General features: G+C 40.5%; 2 protein-coding genes across 4 annotated transcripts in view; one reads left to right on the top strand and one right to left on the bottom strand.

The window, feature by feature from the left end:
* Window positions 1-16205, top strand: part of LOC148898750 (uncharacterized) — a 60073-nt gene extending 43868 nt beyond the window's left edge. For 2 of the 3 annotated variants that reach the window (XM_088993586.1, XM_088993585.1), the window contains 20 exons: window positions 1434-1490; window positions 2929-2982; window positions 3090-3143; window positions 4009-4062; window positions 4154-4207; window positions 5699-5806; window positions 5879-5986; window positions 6085-6192; window positions 6465-6518; window positions 7420-7482; window positions 8225-8278; window positions 8363-8398; window positions 9261-9278; window positions 9374-9409; window positions 9492-9518; window positions 9608-9673; window positions 13059-13230; window positions 13322-13431; window positions 14357-14575; window positions 14819-16205. In XM_088993586.1, coding sequence (XP_088849712.1) covers window positions 1434-1490; window positions 2929-2982; window positions 3090-3143; window positions 4009-4062; window positions 4154-4207; window positions 5699-5806; window positions 5879-5986; window positions 6085-6192; window positions 6465-6518; window positions 7420-7482; window positions 8225-8278; window positions 8363-8398; window positions 9261-9278; window positions 9374-9409; window positions 9492-9518; window positions 9608-9673; window positions 13059-13230; window positions 13322-13431; window positions 14357-14575; window positions 14819-14965 — 1599 coding nt within the window. In that variant the 3' untranslated portion in view covers window positions 14966-16205. Of the gene's footprint in view, window positions 1-1433; window positions 1491-2928; window positions 2983-3089; window positions 3144-4008; window positions 4063-4153; window positions 4208-5698; window positions 5807-5878; window positions 5987-6084; window positions 6193-6464; window positions 6519-7419; window positions 7483-8224; window positions 8279-8362; window positions 8399-9260; window positions 9279-9373; window positions 9410-9491; window positions 9519-9607; window positions 9674-13058; window positions 13231-13296; window positions 13432-14356; window positions 14576-14818 lie in introns of those variants that run through there. The other variant, XM_088993587.1, reaches the window with a different exon arrangement.
* On the bottom strand, window positions 16188-21290 carry LOC148898749 (uncharacterized). The gene is made up of 8 exons (XM_088993588.1): window positions 21154-21290; window positions 19293-19466; window positions 18054-18232; window positions 17888-17981; window positions 17074-17143; window positions 16947-16983; window positions 16805-16868; window positions 16188-16491 (listed from the first exon to the last, which is right to left on the bottom strand). The coding sequence occupies exons 1-8, from the start codon at window positions 21175-21177 to the stop codon at window positions 16333-16335; spliced, it is 801 nt and encodes a 266-aa protein (XP_088849714.1). The 5' UTR covers window positions 21178-21290; the 3' UTR covers window positions 16188-16332.
* Window positions 21291-21742: the final 452 nt, after the last annotated feature.

Genomic DNA, 21742 nt, shown 5'->3' with positions numbered 1-21742 from the left:
CTCTCAACAGTTTATAGCCAATGACAATGCCGCCGCCAATCGCTACTATCTTCACAGCAAACCAGCAAAAGTCATCCTCAATCGTATTTACAGTGATAGCTCGGTTTACGAACCCCTTGGCTTACGAACTTGGTTTACGAACGTTACATGTATGAAAATTTTACCTTGGCATACGAACTTTACCTTGGCATAAGAACTTTTTTCGTGCATGGAACTGCCACAATGAGTGATGTGTCGTTCGCGAACGAACCCGTTCTTCCAACAACAAAATTGCAGCCGACTGTTTTGTCCTCTATTCCCCGCCCCCAGTCTTCGGTTAAAGCCACGTGATTGGTCAAGAACGCAGCAGTGAATTTTATTATATACAGTAAAGTCTCGTTATATCGATATCGGATATATCGATACTATTTCTATGCACGCAAGGAGAAAATTACATGCAAACAGGGTCGGATATATCGATAGTTCCGGTTATATCGATATTTTTTCGGACTCCCTTGAATATCGATATAACGAGACTTTGCTGTAGTACAGTTTATTTCTTTAATTATAATACCATACCACATTTATTATACATTAAATAAGGTATATTTTGTGTAGTTTTAAGGCTTAGAAAATTAGAAAGGAGAAAATTGTTTTATGGGGACCTGGGAACAGATTATTCTCATTTTAATGGTTTCCTATGGGAAATAAATGTTTGGAATACATATTTTTCACCTTACACAATCTGTCTGGGAACCAATTAAGTTCGTAAGTCAAGGTATCACTGCATATATATATTTTTTTATCGCTGCGTACGGTTGGATTAATAAAAGCATAACGTGTGCATGCGCAGTAAAATAGCTGTCTGGATTTCCACTTGTGTTAGCGCATCTAATACACTTGCTAGCATTTACGTGTGCAATCATCCGAGTAAGTTGAACATTTTGAGTCACAAAACCGATTGAAAAATCTTTAAGACATCTTGGATGCGCGTGGCTGTATTGTTGTCAGAAAATAATAGCTTGTTGACTAATCCAAATCATACTGCTCACATGTGAGCTTGATTGAATCCCCACAACCAAAACGTGCAGCCGACGTGATACAAGACATATTGAAACTATTGTCCCAGTCACTTTTTATATTCTCATTTCGCCATGGCCTTTCACTATTCCCAATTATTTTCTCAATTTTGTCATCATTTTTTTGCTAATCTATTCATTTGACACGTGCGCAACACATGCCGGATAAAATCCATCCCGCGTCTGTTATTGTTCAATTAATGTCATCGAGTTCCACAGAGAGCGAGACGTTGATTCATTCTAACACTTGGAAATCACCCGCACTGTAATATGGACATGATTACGCCATTCTTTGAAAGAAACATTTGCCGCGTTAGCCGAACGAGTAATTCTCAATTCACGTTTTTGAAATTGGATGATTCTGTTGCTTTTTAGGGCGGGCAAGGGGAGGACAGCAAGATAGAAGGACCCCCAGGTCGCCAAGGCGACAGAGTGAGTTTTTCTTCTTTGATTACTGCTACAGTGATACCTCGGTTTCCGAACACCTTGGCTTATGAACTTTTCGGGTTACGAAAACATTTTTCGGGATACACACGGAGCTGCCTCAATGAGTGATGTGTAGTTCGCTAACGAGCCCGTTCTTCTAACAACACAATGGCAGCTGACTGTTTTTTTGCCTCTATTCCCCGCCCCCAGTCTTCGGTTAAAACTATGTGATTGGTCAAGAACGCAGCTGTGAGGGGTGTGGGGTTTACAGATAGAGAGTGAAGCCTGTCTCCAAAAAGAAAATGGCTGCCGACTTTTTTTGTCCTCTATTCTGCGGCCCCAGTCTTCGGTTAAAGCCACGTGATTGGTCAAGAACGCAGCAGTGAGGGGAGGTGGTTTAAATATTAAAGACAGGCAGATGACAGTGAGAGTTTCAACTTTGATAAAGGCAGAGTGTAGACTGCAAGGTTAAAAGTCCAAACAATCATGCTCCACAAATAACCTGCACAAGCCATCTGTACACTTGATGCAAAAATCTATCAACCCAACTAAACAGAACACAATTGATGAGGAATAAGGTAAAATTATCGCAGAGAAAGCACCTACAAGGGGTCATTCCTCAAGATGGTGGAAGAAGAAGGCTACATTCCTCATCAAGGGTTTAATGCTGATGAAAGCGGCCACTCCATTCCATCAAGCTATCAACGACCATCACAAAGGTAAATAGAACGACTTTATTATACAGTTCAGTTTATTTCTTTAATTATAAAACCATAGCACATTTATTATACGTAAAATAATGTATATTTTGTGTAGTTTTAAGCAAGGATTACAAAATTAGAAAGTAGAAAATTATGTTTTATGGGGACCTGGGAACGGATTATTCTCATTTGAATGGTTTCCTATGGGAAATTAATTCTCGGGATACACACTTTTCACCTTACACACTCTGTCTGGGAACCAATTAAATTCGTAAGCCAAGGTATCACTGTACTCTGAGATTTAGCCATGAGATGTGGATTCTATTAAATTCTGAGATCGTGGATTCAAATCTGAGTTCATCCAACATGAAGACTCACAGAAGACTCCAAATGGAGCATGGGTGTGATTGACGTTTTCAAAAGAGGAGCTAAAGTCAAGGCACAGTAGCTCGTTTTTTTTTTAATACTTCTGATCTCATGACAGTTGCGTGTTAAAGGGAACACGTTCCCTCTGGTGAGAGAGGCGAGCCAAGCAGACAACTTCACACCATCCCGATGTTCAAGACGGCTCGTTTCAAGGCCTGCGATTTTAAGACCGTGTGCAACAATAAATATTTTAGTGTCAGATTTGATGTGATATGTCGCCGCTTTGTTTGGGAGCGATAGGGGGAACGTTGCCATCTATATTTTATGTTCACACCGTACCACATTTGTATTTTTTTTCTCGATGTGCCTCATGGCAGGGCCCTCCTGGTAACAGAGGTGATAGAGGAGACTCAGGTGACCCAGGAAACTATGTAAGTGGATTTTGGATGATGAAATTCCCATTCCTGTGCACCCCACCACTTACGTACCGCCATGATTTTAAGATCTGCATCGTCATGTCATGTATGACATTTTGCAGGGTCCAGTGGGTCTTGATGGAGACAGAGGTAAACCCGGTGCCCAAGGACTTCCTGTAAGTCTGCCATTGGTTTGATTTTAAAGGACAATCGACACCATTTTTTTGTTTCCTAACTGACATCAGAAAAACGTTTTATAGCATCTAAAATACCCAAAACACACAGGCTGATATTTTTAGTCAAATTCAAAACACCAATAAAAATGACTTAAAGTGTCCCAAAACTGCCACAAAATGAGCTCGGAACTGGGGATAATCAGAAAGTTCCGCCCCATTTTTCGTGATGTCACTATTGGTCACACACTGCCTTGCTCCAGAATCAAAACAATGGCTTCAGAGAGTTCAGGTTCGGAGAAGATGCTTTCTTGTTCCTCATCCAGGTATGAATATGATTCAAATAGTTCTGAAGAGGAAAGCATACATGTTTGCAATCGATTAAAGAAGTCCTTCCGTATCAATTCGCCCAGAAAATGCACAAGATGGCGCCCAAGCTCCGTTGGAAATGGGCTGATTTGTCTGCTGGGAATTTGTGTCAACTAGTATCAAATAGCAGTCTTGGTGCAACACACAACGATTCACCATCGCATTATTTATGTGTTTTCCTTCTAATTTCACCATCAATACAGATCAACATGAAGTTTTCAGACCAAACAAAGTACCCAAAATGCATTGTGAGTCGCTTTCTCCGTCAGGGGCGTTTCTGACGTGACGTCACATCAGGAATCTCAAAAACAAAACAGAATATTCAGCGCGAGTCTTAAAACGTAAAATATAGCTATATGCGGTGGAATTTTTGTAAAATGCGCTCAGTGAAAGTCATTTGAAGTGATCAAATTATGGACACAACTTGTCCGGTGGTGTCGGTTGTCCTTTAAAGCCACCCCAAAGTTTCCTTTTTTCAAACCGTAATGGTCATTTCTAGGGACATCCGGGACCCAGAGGCCAACAAGGACCGAAAGGATCCAAAGGTGAACAAGTAAGGACTTCACTAGATGACTGCAGGTGCCGTGTGTTGTCTCCCGTGAACTCACATTGGAGTTCTACAACGTTAAATCTTTGTGATCCAGGGTCAGAAAGGAAAATCTGGGCTGAGAGGAACATCTGGGAGCAAAGGACCACCGGTGAGATAACTGGCAACAATATAAGACCTTCAGTCACCGTAAAGACAATGATTGAAGTTGTTGGAAGGCTTCAAACGCAAACTTCACGAAAGAGGAAGAGCTATAAATATCAGACGGATATAAAATGGAATCTCCAAAGCTTCAGACATGATATGGGAAAATGTTTTTGAATGCTTTAAGGTTTTTGAATGGTTTCAGGCGCCTCACTCAGTCTTTGCCAGCCATTTTAGTTCAATGCAACTGGTGATTGGCAGCCATTTTAGAACCTTTTGACTGATTAATGAACACCGATAGAATAATCTGTCATTTCTACATTGAATATAATAATAATAATAATATTCTGATTCTGAATAACAACAACAATAATAATAATAATTGTAGTTGTTGTTGTAGTTGTAGTAGTTGTAGTATTTGTAGTTGGAGTGGTAGTTGTAGTAGTAGTTGTAGTCGTCGTAGTAGTAGTCGTCGTAGTGGTAGTCGTCGTAGTAGTAGTCGGCGTAGTAGTCGTCGTCGTAGTAATTGTAGTAATAGTAGTAATAGTAGTAATAATAATACGTTTCATTTATAAGCGCCTTTCAAAACTCTCAAGGTCAGTTTTTTCTGCGGGTGAGCAGCGGCAGGACACACGCGCCAGTGTTCACTCAACCCGGAAGTAACTTAAGTAGATAGAAAGCTCGCTAGCTAGCCAATAGATCGCCAATAGATAGCTATCAAGACAGCCATCTAGCTAGCTATCTATATCGCTAGCCATCCATTAGCTACAGTAAATAGCCATCCTTCTAGCTAGCTATCTATCCTGACAGCCATCCATTAGCCATCCAGCTAGTTATCCATTAGCTATATAACCATCCTTCTAGCTAGCCATTTATAATATGCATAATATGTCAAAAGAAACAATATACGCTCTTCTTCAACCAAATTAAAAAAAAAAAGCTTATCCATCATTTGTCATCTGCAGTACAATATTGTTCTGTTTTACAAAATATTGTCACTTCTCAGCTAATTCTGAGAAAAATAGCTTCAGTCAACGTTCTCACAAGAATAACAGTGACGTTAATGCTAATATTTTTGCTTTCCTGATAGCTAATATATGAACAGTTGTTTCATTCCATAAATCAGATAAACAACATTTCAAAATGGCTAGTCACAGCAAAATAATAAACGTAGTGACATACGAGTGCAGTGAGTAATGCCAATATATATAAAATGGCTGCTAAGCAGACATTGGCTAGTGTGGTAAGCTAGCATAGCATTCTAATTCATCAATAACTTCTTTTTCTTGTCAAACCGCATTCATGGTACAGTGCTGAAAAGCATCAACCGGCCACGGATTATGCAAATTATAGTCCAAATAAAATAAAAAGAACATAGGGGGGACACAAGAGGTAGAAAACTCCCAAATAAAAGCCGCAATAGCACAACATAGCTGATCAGAAGCTAGCATTTTAACATCCCGTGTTATATCGTATTGTGTTTATTATTTTTGACAAGGGTCCAGAGGGCTCCCCTGGCCCACGAGGTGTTACAGGAATGGAGGGTCTGGAGGGGCTTTCTGGGATGGATGGATTGCCCGGAACAGATGGAAGCAAAGGCGCTATGGTGAGGCAAGCTTGTTTGATGAATGGGTTAATAATTTCAACTATGCTTCATCATTGCTATCTCTGAATTTAGGGGGAGCAGGGAGAAGATGGACCATTAGGCCTTATGGGGAAACCTGGGCTACAGGGTAAAAATGGTGAGACGGGTCTCCCTGGATCTCAAGGTTCTTTCGGATCGAAAGTAAGACTGATATTAGTGCCGAAAACGGTGATATCTGCCACCGGGTTCCAGTGTGTTTATGAGACATGTTTACCGGATGCCATATTGGTGTCCTTTAGGGTGAAAGGGGTCTCCTGGGCCAAACTGGGCCCGCAGGAATTAGGGGAACCATTGGCGGTGAGGGATTGATGGGAAACCAAGGCGTAAAGGGCTCCAAGGGTCAACCAGTAAGCATAAATACTACATTTGTCACTTAGCATCACAGACTATTTTAGCATAGTTTTAAATACAGTAAAGTCTCGTTATATCGATATCGGATATATCGATAGTCCCGGTTATATCGATACTATTTCTATGCACGCACGGAGAAAATTACATGCAAACAGGGTCGGATATATCGATAGTCCCGGTTATATCGATATTTTTTCGGACTCCCTTGAATATCGATATAACGAGACTTTACTGTAATTGTACAAACTTTTGTATTCTAATATTTCAGGGTGACATTGGTGTACAAGGATTTGCAGGGGTGCTTGGTCTGTTTGGACCAAAGGTAGGATTCCATCAAAATCCATCCAGTATTCACATACCTCGGTTTACGAACCCCTTCGCTTATGAACTTTTCGGTTTGCGAACGTTAAATTTATCATAATTTTACCTTGGCATGCAAACTTGTTCGGGATATACACGGAGCTGCCTCAATGAGTGACGTGTCGTTCGCGAACGAGCCCGTTCTTCTAATAACAAAATGGCAGCCGACTGTTTTTGTCCTCTATTCCCCGCCCCCAGTCTTTGGTTAAAGCCACGTGATTGGTCAAGATCGCAGCAGTGAGGGGAGGTGGTTTAAACATTAAAGAGACAGGCGGACGACAGTGAGGGAGTTTCAACTTTGATAGTTCAAAGGCAGAGTGTTGACTGCAAGGTTAAAATATTCCATCAATCAAGCTTCACAAACAACCCGCACAAGCCATCTGTACACTTGCACCAGCTAAACAGAACACAATTGATGACGAACTAGATAAAATTATCACAGAGAAAGCACCTATAAGGGATGAACGAAGAAGGTTACGTTCCTCATCAAGTGTTTAATGCTGAGAACCGGCCACTCCATTCCATCGAGCCATCAACGACCATCACGAAGGTAAATAAAACGACTTTATTATACAGTACAGTTTGTTTCTTTAATTATAATACCATAGCACATTTATTATACATAAAATAAGGTGTATTTTGTGTAGGTTTAAGGCTTAGAAAATAATGTTTTATGGGGACCTGGGAACGGATTATTCTCATTTTAATGGTGTCCCGTGTGAAATTATTTTTTGGGATACACACTTTTTGCATTACACACTCTGTCTGGGAACCAATTAAGTTCGCAAGCCAAGCAATCACTGTATTTTGCTTTTATGATGAATGACTACATAAATGTAAAGATTTGCTCTCTCTTCCACCAGGGACCCCAAGGAGACATGGGGCTAGCGGGGATACAGGGACCAAAAGGACCAAGAGGACTTATGGTAAGTACGTCGGCATATTATGCCCTGTTATGGTACAATGGAACTCGAGATCATTCAAATTATTGAGGGGGTTATTGAGTTAGCTCCGTTGCTACAATAGAGTAGCATCCGAGAAGAACAACCACCCATCGAGACTGCTTAATTCTCATTAGGGTCACAGAACTCACAACCTCTGCACCGTGAAGCCGGCATGCTAACCATTCGACTACCGTGCCGCCCAAGAGAATGTCTTCGTATTATATCATCCTTGTGGCATGACCGATTGACTGTTCAAGTCAACCGTGACATGAATTTTAAATGCTGTAGCGTGGGTTCAACGGACAGTTAGGACGGCGGGAAAAAAAAATCATTGGCACCAGCCTATCTATTCTCGATGATTTGTATACTGCAATAATCGAAACAAGGGTGCGGAAAAATCCTACTGGACCCTCCGCACCCTGCCCACCCCCTTTTCCAGTGGTGCCGATCCATGCGCACCAAATCCAGCAAAAAAAATTAAACAGCTTCTTTCCTCGTCGCCATTAACTCTCTAAACCCCCGGTGTCGAAGTTTTTTGTCTACATACTTCGCAATAAAGATGATTCTGATTCTGATTATTCTGATTTTGATTGCTCATGTCTGGAGATCAGGTATGACAATGTGGCTGCGTTGGGGCCGGCAACCGTCTGGCGGTTCGGCCTCTCTGCTCGCAGTCAGTCAAAACATGTATTTTGAGTTGATGCTAATATTTTGTACTGTCTAGGGTACAGACGGAGCTGTGGGCCCCGTTGGCATCATCGGCCCCAATGGCCATTCGGTATGTACTTGTAGAACACATCCTGACTTGACAGTTTTATGGTCCTCGGAGTGACCCCCCCCTCCCCGTTTACTCTCTTGTCAGGGACTACAAGGTGACAAAGGAAGTCGGGGGGACGCGGTGCGTGACAAACTTTTGACAAATCCCTTTTCCGTCTGTCTGAAATACAAGCTCTGGCTGACATGCTTTGGCCACACACTTTCCTCATTTGCAGTACTGTCGCAATGCCCCACAGTAACACCCGGCGCTAGTTAAATTCTGTTTCATAGCGATCCATTTAATAGCTTTATTGATACATATAACACACACACACAAATGCGCTCACAACAAAAAAAGTAGTCATCTCTGAATAGTGGTTCGAAAAAAAGGGTAGAGCAGATGTTTATTAAATGAGTTTCAACCTCCATCCTCGAAATAGCTAGCTACCAAACTAGCTAGCTATCGAACTAGCTAGCTTCCAAACTAGCTAGCTATTGAACTAGCTAGCTATCAAATTAGCTAGCGATCAAACTAGCTAGCGATCAAACTAGCTAGCGATCAAACTAGCTAGCGATCGAACTAGCTAGCGATCGAACTGGCTAGCTATCGAACTGGCTAGCTATCGAACTGGCTCGCTATCAAACTAGCTCGCTATCAAACTAGCTCGCTATCAAACTAGCAATCTCTTAGCTAGCTCGCTAGCTTTCAATGTATTTGCGTTACTTCCGGATTGAGTGAACGCTGGCGCATGTGGCTGCCGCTTCTCACCCACAGAAAAACTTATCCCGTGACTGTAAAGTGACCTTGAGTTTTGAAAGGCGCTTATAAATGCAATATATTATTATTATTATTATTATTTTATTATTATTATTATTATTATTATTATTATTATTCAGAATCAAAATCTGAAAACGTTTATTCATCCCACAATGGGGAAATTGTTATTATTATTATTATTCAGAATTGTCTGCCGTCAAGTATTGATCTATTTCATCCTTAACAGGGCTTACCAGGACCAAGGGTAAGAAATAATCAATCTTTTTGGTCTCAAGCAACCCTTGAAAATAAAAAATAATATTTCAAAGCTGAATATGTTGAACTGGATTTTTTTTACAGGGATCTCCTGGTCCTCGTGGCCCACCAGGACCTCCAGTAAGTTCGCTTGACTTTTCATAGTTTACATGCATAAGTTATTGGACGTTTGGTAATGAGATCACATTTTCTTTCCGTCTAGGGTCGCACCGGTTCTACCCTTTCACTTGTGTGTATTATATTTTGCTAGAAAATTTTGTTTTTGCCCTAAACTGCGTGTGCTTTACCTGACATTTTTGTTTTGTTTTACATCTATAGAAAAATGAGGCGCTTGGTGCTACGTTACAAGTCATCATTGATTCGCATGCTCCGCACAGACCAGAGGTGAGTTTTGACTGACAGTTAAAGGACAACCGACACCAGTTTTTTGTTTCCTAACTGACATCAGAGAAACGTTTTATAGCTTCTAAAATACCCAAAACATGCAGGCTGATATTTATAGTCAAATACAAATATTCCTTCACAAACTGCCTTGCTCCAGAATCAAAACAATGGCTTCAGAGAGTTCAGATTTGGAGAAGATGCTTTCTTGTTACTCATCCAGTTATGAATATGATTCAAATAGTTCTGAAGAGGAAAGCATAAATGTTTGCAATTGATTAAAAAAGTCCTTCCGTATCAATTCGAGCCGTCTGGACTCCAATGTGAGAAAGTGCACGAAGATGGCGCACAAGCTCCGTTGGAAATGGGCTGATTTGTTCTCTGGGAATTTGTGTAAACTTACACCTTCTTGATGCGTGTTACCGCAGTTGGCTGCGACACACAGCGATTCAAAATTGCGTTATTTATGTAGTTTTCCTTCTAATTTTGGGATCAACAGTGTTTTCAGACGAAAAGTACCCAAAATGCATTGTGTGTCGCTTTCTCGGTCAGGGGCGTTCCCTCGGTGACGTCACTTAGGGCATCGTCATCAACTCGAAAACAAGACTACCTGAATATTCTGACAAATGTAGTGACAAAATGGATTGAAAATAGTGACATTTGGACTCGTTTCAACGTTGATAGTTCAAAGGCAGGGTGTAGACTGCAAGGTTAAAATTCCCATCAATCAGGCTCCACAAATAAAAGGCACAAGCCATCTGTACACTTGATGCAAAAAGCTATCAACCCAGCTAAACAGAACAGAATTTATGAGGAACTAGATAAAATTATCTGAGAAAGCACCTACAAGGGATCATTCCTCAAGATGGTGAAAGAAAGTTACGTTCCTCATCACGTGTTTAATGCTGAGGAAACAGGCCACTCCATTCCATCAAGCCATCAACAACCATCACAAAAGTAAATAAAACGACTTTATTATATAGTACAGTTTATTTCTTTAATTATAATACCATAGCACATTTATTATACATAAATACGGTCTATTTTGTTTTGTGTAGTTTTAAGACTTAGAAAATGAGAAAGTAGAAAATTAGGTTTTATGGGGACCTGGGAATGGATTATTCTCATTTTAATGATTTCCTATGGGAAATTAATTTTTGGGATACACACTTTTCGCCTTACACACTCTGTCTGGGAACCAATTAAGTTCGTAAACCAAGGTATCACTGTGCAATCATGTGAGCGAACACATCTTCTTCTAAAAGGCTTAAATAAAAGATCATCTTCGATTCAGGGGGTGATGCATCTCGAAAACGGACGGTATTTCCCTCAGGTGCTGAACACAATTCAATTATCCAAAAGCTGGTAACCTCCAATATTAAAGTGCAGTGGAGATGTAATGAAAACGTTGAGGCAAATAAGTAACAAGGTAAGAAAAAAGGCAGAAACTGGGCAGTTAGAAAAGTTGTCGACAATTAATATTTCATTGACCGACTGTTTCGCAAATTGTCAACTTTCTCATGTGTTATGTCTCTGAAATACTTTCCCAATGTGTTGAACACATGCACATCGTGGCTCAGATTGGATTTTGTAAGTCCGCCAATTTCAACTAAAACGACCAAATATGCTTGTCTCGGTTGTCCCTATAAACTCAATCACTGCCGAACCAAGTGCAAAATGTGTCCACTCCAATGCCAGGGTTTTTGTCATTTTCACTCAAATTGCAGGACCCGCAGAATACAGACGCTCCCCTCCTTACGAACTTTCGAGTTACGAACAATATGTCTGTGTAAGCTCTCAGTCGTACAGGAGTGGTCCATCGATGAAAAGGTTTCTTCAGCTGTCATCTGTACTTCTTTGAAGGTGTCGGATATTTCGCTTCTTATCCAAGAAACTTCGTCAGCAAACTAAAACAAAAAAAGTTTGCTGACGAAGTTTCTTGGATAAGAAGCGAAACGTCCGACACCTTCAAAAAAGTACAGATGACGGCTGAAGAAACCTTTTCATCAACAGTACATATGAATATTTTTGTAGTAACATATGTAGTATTCTCTCCAGTTTTACAAGTACATATCTTTATAAAGCATACATTTTATTACATTTTTATTTTTCAGTAAAAACCAATACGGGTTACTTATACAAGTCTTAACATACAGTAAAGTCTCGTTATATCGATATTCAAGGGAGTCCAAAAAAATATCGATATAACCGGGACTATCGATATATCCGACCCTGTTTGCATGTAATTTTCTCCGTGCGTGCATAGAAATAGTATCGATATAACCGGGACTATCGATATATCCGATATCGATATAACGAGACTTTACTGTACTTATATAAATCTTAAAGATACTTATATAAGCCCTAAACATACATTTTATACAAAATATAGCTCTGAAGCAACTTACGAATGACCGTTTGGAACGTATCTCGTTTGTAAGTTGGGGAGCGTCTTTTTTTTATGACAACATAAACATTCAATGCAGCGTAAACGTACTTATGTAGGCCTTAAATATACATTCCATACAAAATATAGCACTGAAGCAACTTACGAACAAATTCAACTTACAAACAACTGTTCAGAACGTATCTCGTACGTGAGTTGTGGAGCGTCTGTATTGAGTTTTAGGACTACATAAACATTCAATGCAGCGTAAACCTACTTATATAAGCCTTAAACATACATTTCATACAAAATATAGCAGTGAAGCAACTTACGAACGAATTCAACTTACGAACGACCGTTTGGAACATATTTTTTTCATAAGTTGGAGAGAATCTGTATTGAGTTTTCGGACTACATAAACATTCAATGCAGCGTAAACATACTTATGTAGGCCTTAAACATACATTCCATACAATCTATAGCACCGACGCAACTTACGAACAAATTCACCTTACGAACGACGTTCGTAAGATGGGGAGCGTCTGTATTGAGTTTTAGTTCTACATACATTTTCGATGCAGCGTTATAATAGTTATTATGAAGCTGTCACAAAATGCTAACAAGGACAAAAGGCTAATGCTGCCCCCTCGTGGAAAGGAAAAACATTGCCAGAGGTCTGACCAGCGCTTTATCGGCATCCCTCGCAAGAAAAAAACAAAACCCAAACAAATTCGGCAATGATGCAAAAAAATGGCGAAAAAAAACTACGAATAAATTCATGAATGGCAGTTCAGAATTAAAAAACTACAAAAAAATAATAGCTAGGAACACAGGTAAACCACAGGGCTCTGGTTTGAATCCCCAAACTTTTCGTGACATATGGTTCAACGTGTGTATCTTTGTCAACAAATCTGGTTTTCCAAAAACACCCGAACCATAACTGAAAATTCATATGTTCCTGCAAAACATGAACTGAAAATAACAAATGTCATCTGTTCAAAGCTGAATTACCACAATATGGACCTTCCCATGCTGGACCAAGGAACGGAGATCTTCAGGACTCTGGAGCATCTCAGCTCTCTAATACACAGTCTAAAAAACCCGCTAGGGAAGCGCAACAATCCTGCTCGCATCTGCCGAGATCTGTACGACTGTGAGCGAAGGATGTACGACGGTAGGGCGCCAAATAACCGGACAGATGGTAACGCTGGTGCATAGTTTTGTTTTGTTTTTTTTGCAGAAACAATCTGCTGCTGCTTTTCCAGGCACTTACTGGATCGATCCAAATCTGGGCTGCGACGCCGACACCATCGAGGTCACATGTAACTTCACCGCCGGAGGACAGACATGCTTGAAACCCGTCACCGTCTCCAAGGTTGGATTAGAAAAAATGCGAGCCGAAAATGTAATACAGTGATACCTCGGTTTACGAAGCCCTTGGATTACGAACTTTTCGGTTTACAAATGTTACATTTATAAAAAATTTACCTTGGCATACAAACTATTTTTCGGGATACACGAGGAGCTGCCACAATGAGAGATGTGTCATTGGCGAACGAGCCTGTTCTCCTAACAAGAAAATTGTGAAAACAAAAGCGAAATGGTGAGAAAATGAATAGAAAACAGCAAAATTTGGACTCGTTTCAACTTTGATAGTTCAAAAGCAGAGTGTAGACTGGAAGGTTAAAATATCCCATCAATCAGGATCCACAAATAACCCACACAAGCCATCTGTACACTTGATGCAAAAAGCATGAAGTGTACAGATGGCTTGTGCTTAGCTATCAACCCAGCTAAACAGAACACAATTGATGAGGAACTAGGTAAAATGATAGCAGAGAAAGCACCTCCAAGGGATCATTCCCCAAGATGGTGAAAGAAGAAGTCTACATTCCTCATCAAGTGTTTAATGCTGATGAAACCGGCCACTCCATTCCATCAAGCCACCAACGACCATCACAAAGTGAAATTAAACAGCTTTATTATACAGTACAATTTATTTCTTTAATTATAATACCATAGCACATTTATTATACATAAAATAAGGTATATTTTGTGTAGTTTTAAGGCTTAGAAAATTAGAAAGTGGAAAATTATGTTTTATGGGGAACGGATTATTCTCTTTTTAATGGTTGCCTATGGGAAATTAATTTTTGGGACACACTTTTTACTTTACACACTCTGTCTGGGAACCAATTAAGTTCGTAAGCCAAGGTATCACTGTACATGCCAGTTTTTTTTTTCTTTCGCAGCTTAAACTGTCGCAGAATCTTGGAAAAGAATTTGGATTTACCTTCCAGGTGGAGATGGCGGTCGGTCGCATCCAGATGAACTTCATCCACCTTTTGAGTAGCGAGGCTGTGCAACACATCACGGTTCACTGTTTTAACACACCTGTATGGACAGCGGGACCTTCTTTGCAGCTCTACAGCCAGGCCGTAAGCTTCAAGACCTGGACAGGGGAGAAGATCCGAGCAGGCGATCTTCTGCAACCACTTGTACCCAGAGATGATTGCTGGGTATGCGCACACTGCATACCTCTCAACCTTGGTTAATACATACCTGCCAACTCCTCCGGTTTTGTCGTAATCAGTATGGTTTTCATTATCCCATTCCGGGGTACTGCTTATTAATGAAAATTATGGTTTTGAATAAAAAAAATAAGTCAAAAATAGTAAATATCATATATTAAATGTATCATTATTATTATTTTTATTATTATTATTATTATACATCTTTTTTTGGTCTATTTTGGTCCCCAGATCAAGGACGGCCGCTGGCGTCAGACCCACTTTGTGTTTCAGACCCAGGAGCCAAATTTACTCCCCATCGTGGAAGTATCCAACTTACCGACCACGGAACCCGGATCACGTTATCACCTTGAGGTTGGACCCGTTTGCTTCTTATAAAACCTCAGCGTAGGCCAGGCAGCCAGCCAGCTGATCTCCCGATGACCCGACGGACGGTTACGGACTGCAAGGAAAACTATGCTCGGACTGCAGAAACAGAGGTGGGAACATGTAAGACTTCTGGCACTGATCCGCCTTTGGAATAAAAAAAAAAAAACCTTTCCTTCCGCCCCTGGATGGAAAAAAAAGAACATTTTATTATTTGGGCGCTATCAAACCCCTGGTTGTATAGAAATAATGAAGGTCCCTTTTATAAAAGCGCTAATGTATTATTTAAAAAGTGTGTATGTGCTGTATATTGTGATATAAAGTGCAATAGGTGTGACGGCGCGCATCATATCACTCATACGGATGTCTTCGCACGAGCAACGTGAGAAGATACTACCTCGTTCGGCACGTCTGAGTGGTCTTTATTCGGGTGCGCATTGTAATCACATCACCGGAATTCTCCGGTATCATCTTCGGAAAGGTAAATGTTTCGCTCAAACTACAGTGGTACCTCGGTTTACGAACTTTTCGGCTTACGAACGTTACATTTATGAAAATTTTACCTTGGCATATGAACTATTTTTCGGGATAAACACGGAGCTGCCACAATGAGTGATGTGTCGTTCGCGAACGAGTTCGTTCTCCTAGCAAGAAAATGGCAGCCTGCTTGTTTTGGTCCTCTATTCACCGCCACCAGTCATCGGTTAAAGCATCGTGATTGATCAAGAACGCAGCAGTTGGGGGGGGGGGGGTGTTACAGAGAGCGAGAGAGTGAAGCCATTCTCCAAAAAAGAAAATGGCTGCCGACAATTTTTTTGTCGTCTATTCCCCGCCCCCAGTCTTCGGTTAAAGCCATGTCTCTTTAATGTTTAAACCCCCCTCATCCCCTCACTGCTGCGTTCTTGACCAATCACGTGGCTTTAACTGAAGACTGGGGGCGGGGAATAGAGGAAAAAAAAAAAGTCGGCTGCCATTTTCTTTTTTGGAGAATCGTGGCACTCCCTGTGTATCCCGAAAAATAGTTTGTATGCCAAGGTAAAATGTTCATAAATTTAACGTTCGTCAACCGAAAAGTTCGTAAACCGAGGTATCACTGTACAATAAAAACATAATTTAAAATACAACAAAAAAATGAGGAATGACTTCAAATTAGACTGTGTAGAAGTGTACCCCAACCTGGTGCTTCAACTACCCTCTACTCAATGGGAATGAAAAATACAAAAGATGCAATAAATACATTCAATACATTTTATTTTGTCAAGATACCGTGATCATGTTATTTTATTTTCTAGTACCATGAAATCGTTCTGCTCAATTGGGGGAATAACTCCCAAATATCTCTGATGTATTTTCTTATGTACCAACGATACCGTCAAAGTTTATCGCGGGCACATGGCATGGCGGCCCCCGTCGATGGGGAGGTTGACTCCGGTGATGAAAGTAGCAGCATCCGATGCCAGGAAAGCGATACTGTGGGCCACCTCGTCCACTTCGCCCGGTCGACCCAGTGTGTGAGTCTGCTTGCACTTTTCTAAAAACTAAAAGGAGAGGAGAAAAAATGGACTCGGTGGCTGCTGACATCATAGCTCGCTAGCTAGCTATTATTTCTTTAATTACAATCCAATAGCACATTTATTATACATAAAATAAGATATACCTTGTGTAGCTTTAAGGCTTATTTAGTAGAAAATTATGTTTTATGGGGACCTGGGAACGGATTATTCTCATTCTAATGGTTTCCTATGGGAAATTAATGTTTGGAAGACACACTTTTCGCCTTACACACACTTTCTGGAAACCAATTAAATTCGTAAGCTGAGGTATCATCACTGTACATACTCGTGGTTGTACCTGAGCATATTGTTCCTCATTTAAACCTGCCCTCTTGTGTACTTCGGTCACGATCACGCCCGGACTGTGGAATTCAAACACACAATGGATCAAAAAGTGTCGCCTGGAGCAATTTGGAAGGCGATGAGGTCATGAAACCTACCACACGGAGTTGACTCGAACTTGCTTCGACGCTAGTTCTGAAATGAAAAGCAATTTTCATGATTCCTTTGTGAGTTTTTTTTTTTTTGTAATAAAAAGAGCATTGTTAGGTAAAACTGCTGACTCACCCAGTGCGACACAGCGAGTGAATTGGTCAATGGCCGATTTGGATATACAATAGGACAGAACACCGGGGAACTAAAATGACAACATACTGCAACGATTGTACCAGATGTTTTTTTAACCTGAATAGTTATTTGCATGTTCTTTGACCACTATATTCGGAACACTGGCAAATAAAATGTATTTTTATGTCTCTAACTATCTATCTATCCATCCATCCAGATAGCTAGCTATCTAACGAGATAGGTTTATATCTAGCTAGCAAGCTATCTAACTCACTATCAATGTCTCTAGCTCGCTATCAATGGATCAGCTAACTATCAATGAATCTAGCTAGCTATCAATGAATCTAGCTAGCTATCAACGAATTGACCTACAAATCTACGAATTACCAACAAATCTACCATCATACCTATCTACCTACCTAGCTAGCCCTACCAACGTACCTAGCTAGCCCTACCAACATACATAGCTAGCCCCACCTACCTACCTAGCCCTACCAACCTATCCCCAACTCCCTACCTCGCTAGCCCCATCTATCTATCTATCTATCTATCTATCTATCTATCTGTCTGTCTATCTATCTATCTATCTATCCATCCATCTATCATCTAACTAGCTAGCTATCTAGCTATGTAGCTGGCTATCAGACTAGCAAGCTATCTACGTAGCTAGCAATCAAAGTATCTCGCTATCAAAATAGCTAGCTAGCTATCTCTCTCTCGCTCTCAATCTATATACCGACCTATTAGATTGGGCGTTGAATAAAGTGGCCATTGAATTTATTTAAAAAAATGCCAATTTGATGAAAATGTGTACCGATCTCTGTCCATTGACACTGGATACGTTGACGATGGAGCCTTTGGTCTTGACCAGGTGAGGTACACAGAGTTGGGTCAGGTGGTACACAGATCTAGAACGCAAATATCGCAGAGTATTACAGCTGTAATCCGCATGAGTACGCCGTCTCCATGACGACGCTCACCTGACATTGATGTTCATGACCCTGTCGTACGTTGCCAAGTCGGACGTCTCGATGCCGCCTAAAGCCAAGATACCGGCGCTGTTCACCAGGACATCCAGTCGGCTATAGTGCAGCACAACTTCCTCTACTGTCCTCTTCACTGTGTCCTCGTCCGTCAAGTCACCGGGCACCAGCAAGGGCTGATCAAAACACAAGTACAGTGATACCTTGGTTTACGAACATTTTGGCTTACGAACTTTTCGGTTTACGAACGTTATTTTTTTGTGAAAATTTTACCTTGACATACGAACTATTTTTCGGGATACACACGGAGCGCCACAATGAGTGATGTGTCATTCGGGAACGAGGAAGAAGAAAATGGCAGTCGACTGTTTTTGTCCTCTATTCCCCGCCCCCAGTCTTCGGTTAAAGCCACGTGATTGGTCAAGAATGCAGCAGTGAAGGGGGGTGGGGTTTAAAGACAGTGTGAGAGTGAAGCCGTTCTCCAAAAAGAAAATGGCTGCCGACTTATTTCGTCCTCTATTCCCCGCCCCCAGTCTTCGGTTAAAGCCATGTGATTGGTCAATAATGCAGCTGTGAGGGGAGGTGGTTTACGCAGACGACAGAGAGTTTCAACTTTGATAGTTCAAAGGCAGAGTGTAGACTGCAAGGTTAAAATATCCCATCAATCATGCTCCAAAAACAACCCGCACAAGCCATCTGTACACTTGACGCAAAAAGCTATCAACCCAGCTAAGCAGACCACAATTGATGAGGAACTAGGTAAAATTATCGCAGAGAAAGCACCTTCAAGGGATCATTCCTCAAGATGGTGAAAGAAGAAGGTTACGTTACTCATAAAGTGTTTGATGCTGAGGAAACCGGCCACTCCGTTCCATCAAGCCATCAACGACCATCACAAAGGTAAATAAAACGACTTTATTATACAGTACAGTTTATTTCTTTAATTATAATACCATAGCACATTTATTATACATAAAATAATGTATATTGTGTGTAGTTTTAAGCAAGGCCTACAAAATTAAAAAGTAGAAAATTATATTTTATGGGGATCTGGGAACGGAATATTCTCATTTTAATGCTTTCCTATGGGAAACTAATTTTTGGGATACACACTTTTCACCTTACACACTCTGTCTGGGAACCAATTAAGTTCATAAGCCAAGGTATCACTGTAGAAGAAAGCTCGGCTTACTTCGAGTCCTTAAGAACTGCCATCCATTTTGTACGTATCAATACCTCAGTTCCTCCCACATTCTGTGCGCACTCCTTGGCCACTTTCTTCAGACTCTCCACATCTCGGCCATTGAGAGCCAACGCAGCTCCTAGTTTCGCAAACAAGATGGCCGTACCTGCGCCGATACCAGAGCTGGCACCTGTGATCAAGGTCACTTTTCCCTTTAGGGAAGACACCTGAAACAGACATGGACTATAAGACGCACCTTCATATACATTATACCATTATATACATTTTCAAGTTTTGTTTTCCAAATATAAGGCATTATAAGGCACTCAGTGGTGGGCCATAAGGTCCTGCAAGGCCTTCTCTGCTGGCTTACGTGACAAACATATCGAGCTAGTTATCTATGAGCTATCTATTAGCTTGCGAGCTCACTTTCTGTTTATTTCAGAGTTCAGGGTTGAGTGAACGCTGGCGCATGTGGCTGCCGCTGCTCACCCGCAGAAAAACTTATCCTGTGACTGTAAAGTGACCTTGAGAGTTTTGAAAGGCGCTAAGAAATAAAATGTATTATTATTATGATTATAATATATACATTTTTCACATTTTTTTCAAGTTTTTCCAATATAAGGCATTATAAGGCGCTCAGTGGTGGGCCATTAGGGCCTGTAAGGCCTTCTCTGATGGCCTAAAAATATCTTAATCAAAGACTGATTAGTTTTGACAATAAATTCTCCCATAAAACATTTCCATATCTAAGACGTACGGAACTATAAGGCGCACCTTCAATAAATGGAAAAAAACATTGTTAAAATACATTATATACATTTTTTCAAGTTTTCCAAATACAGGTAACATCCGACTTACGACCGGCTGGACTTACGACCACCCGTACTTACGACCACGATCGCCAGACCCTATTTTATGAATTTTAAGAGGTGGAGTCTCTATTCAACATTTTGAATGGATTTCGACTTACGACCGTTTGATGAGGAACAAGGTAAAATTATCGCAGAGAAAGCACCTACAAGGGATCATTCCTCAAGATGGTGAAAGAAGAAGGCTACGTTCCTCCTCAAGTGTTGAATGCTGATGAAACCGATCACTCCATTCCATCAAGTCATCATCACCCATCACAAAGGTAAATAAAAGAACTTTATTATACAGTACAGTTTATTTATTTAATTATAATACCATATCACATTTATTATACATTAAGTAAGGTATATTTTGTGTAGTTTTAAGGCTTAGAAAATTTGAAAGTAGAAATGTATGTTTTATGGGGACCTCGGAACGGATTATTGTCATTTTAATGGTTCCCGATGGGAAATTGTTTTTTGGGATACACACTTTTTTCCTTACACACTCTGTCTGGGAACCAGTTAAGTTTGTAAGCCAAGGTATCACTGTATCTCAATGACAGTCGAGTACATTGTAGACACTGTTATGGAGGTTTCTGGCAATCATTTTAATGACTCTCATTTTGTTCCTAAAGAATTCAAAACGGATGGTTCAGAAAATAACAGATGATGTTGACGATCAGTGCTGACATGATTTGACCAAATAAAAACATCGACAGTTGGGAAACGGGATTTGTCCACATTTTTTGGGGTGACCCTAAACGCAACGCAGAAACCACATTGGCAGATCACGTACATATTTTAATACCGTTAATTTCTATTACTTTGAATGTGAATGACTAGGAACTGAATACAAGTTGTGAGTAAAAAGATTATGGTAGCGTTTCTTTTAAGAGTCATATTTGACGGAGGGGGGGAGCATTATTTCACGAGTATTATTGAGCTGCGTTTCAATGTTTTTTTTTCCTGAAAAAGTGAAATAAAATCTTCAATTCGACCATGTTAAAGTCCATGAGCCTTAGATCAATCGAACAAGAGGGAGATGCAAAGCGTAACTTACTTTGTATGTGTCACCTGAGGCCATTTGCGTTTAATAAGTCAACAAATTCCTCCGACGTGATCACATGTAAATTTGAAGCAGAGCCACACTCGGATATTTCCGGGTGGGACCTAACCTCGACCTGTGATTGGTTTAGCTGAACTGACGTCACCACCCGTACAAAATGTTCGTTCTCTATCAGGAGATGCACTCACAAACTGTGGGTACCCTCTCAGTGGTCATTTAATAAATGTCAGAAAGAAAGAATAGGGAATGAAACCAAAAATTCTGAAGATACAAAAAGGAGAGGAGTAGCAGTACCTTACATTGCAGGAGTTTCTGAAAAAACGAGTCCTTTGCAACACAAAATTCCTACTTATTTCAAACCGATAAACACGTTAAGGCAAAAATTAGTGCATCCAAAAGATAGGCTGCCAAATGAAAAACAAATGTAGTTTATTCAATACATTGTAAGAATAAAAATTTTAAAGAGTAGTACATTGAGGAAACTTAACAAATTCTCAAAAAAGACTATCAACATCGCAGGGATAATACTAGTTGGCCTCAATCGGCAATACATACATACAACCACCCATTTGACGACAATGAG

Source organism: Hippocampus bargibanti, linkage group LG04 (assembly GCF_051943395.1).
Source record: "Hippocampus bargibanti isolate YZ-2025 linkage group LG04, ASM5194339v1, whole genome shotgun sequence".
Taxonomy (NCBI): Eukaryota; Metazoa; Chordata; class Actinopteri; order Syngnathiformes; family Syngnathidae; genus Hippocampus; species Hippocampus bargibanti.
This window is presented reverse-complemented; position numbering and strand designations above follow the sequence as displayed.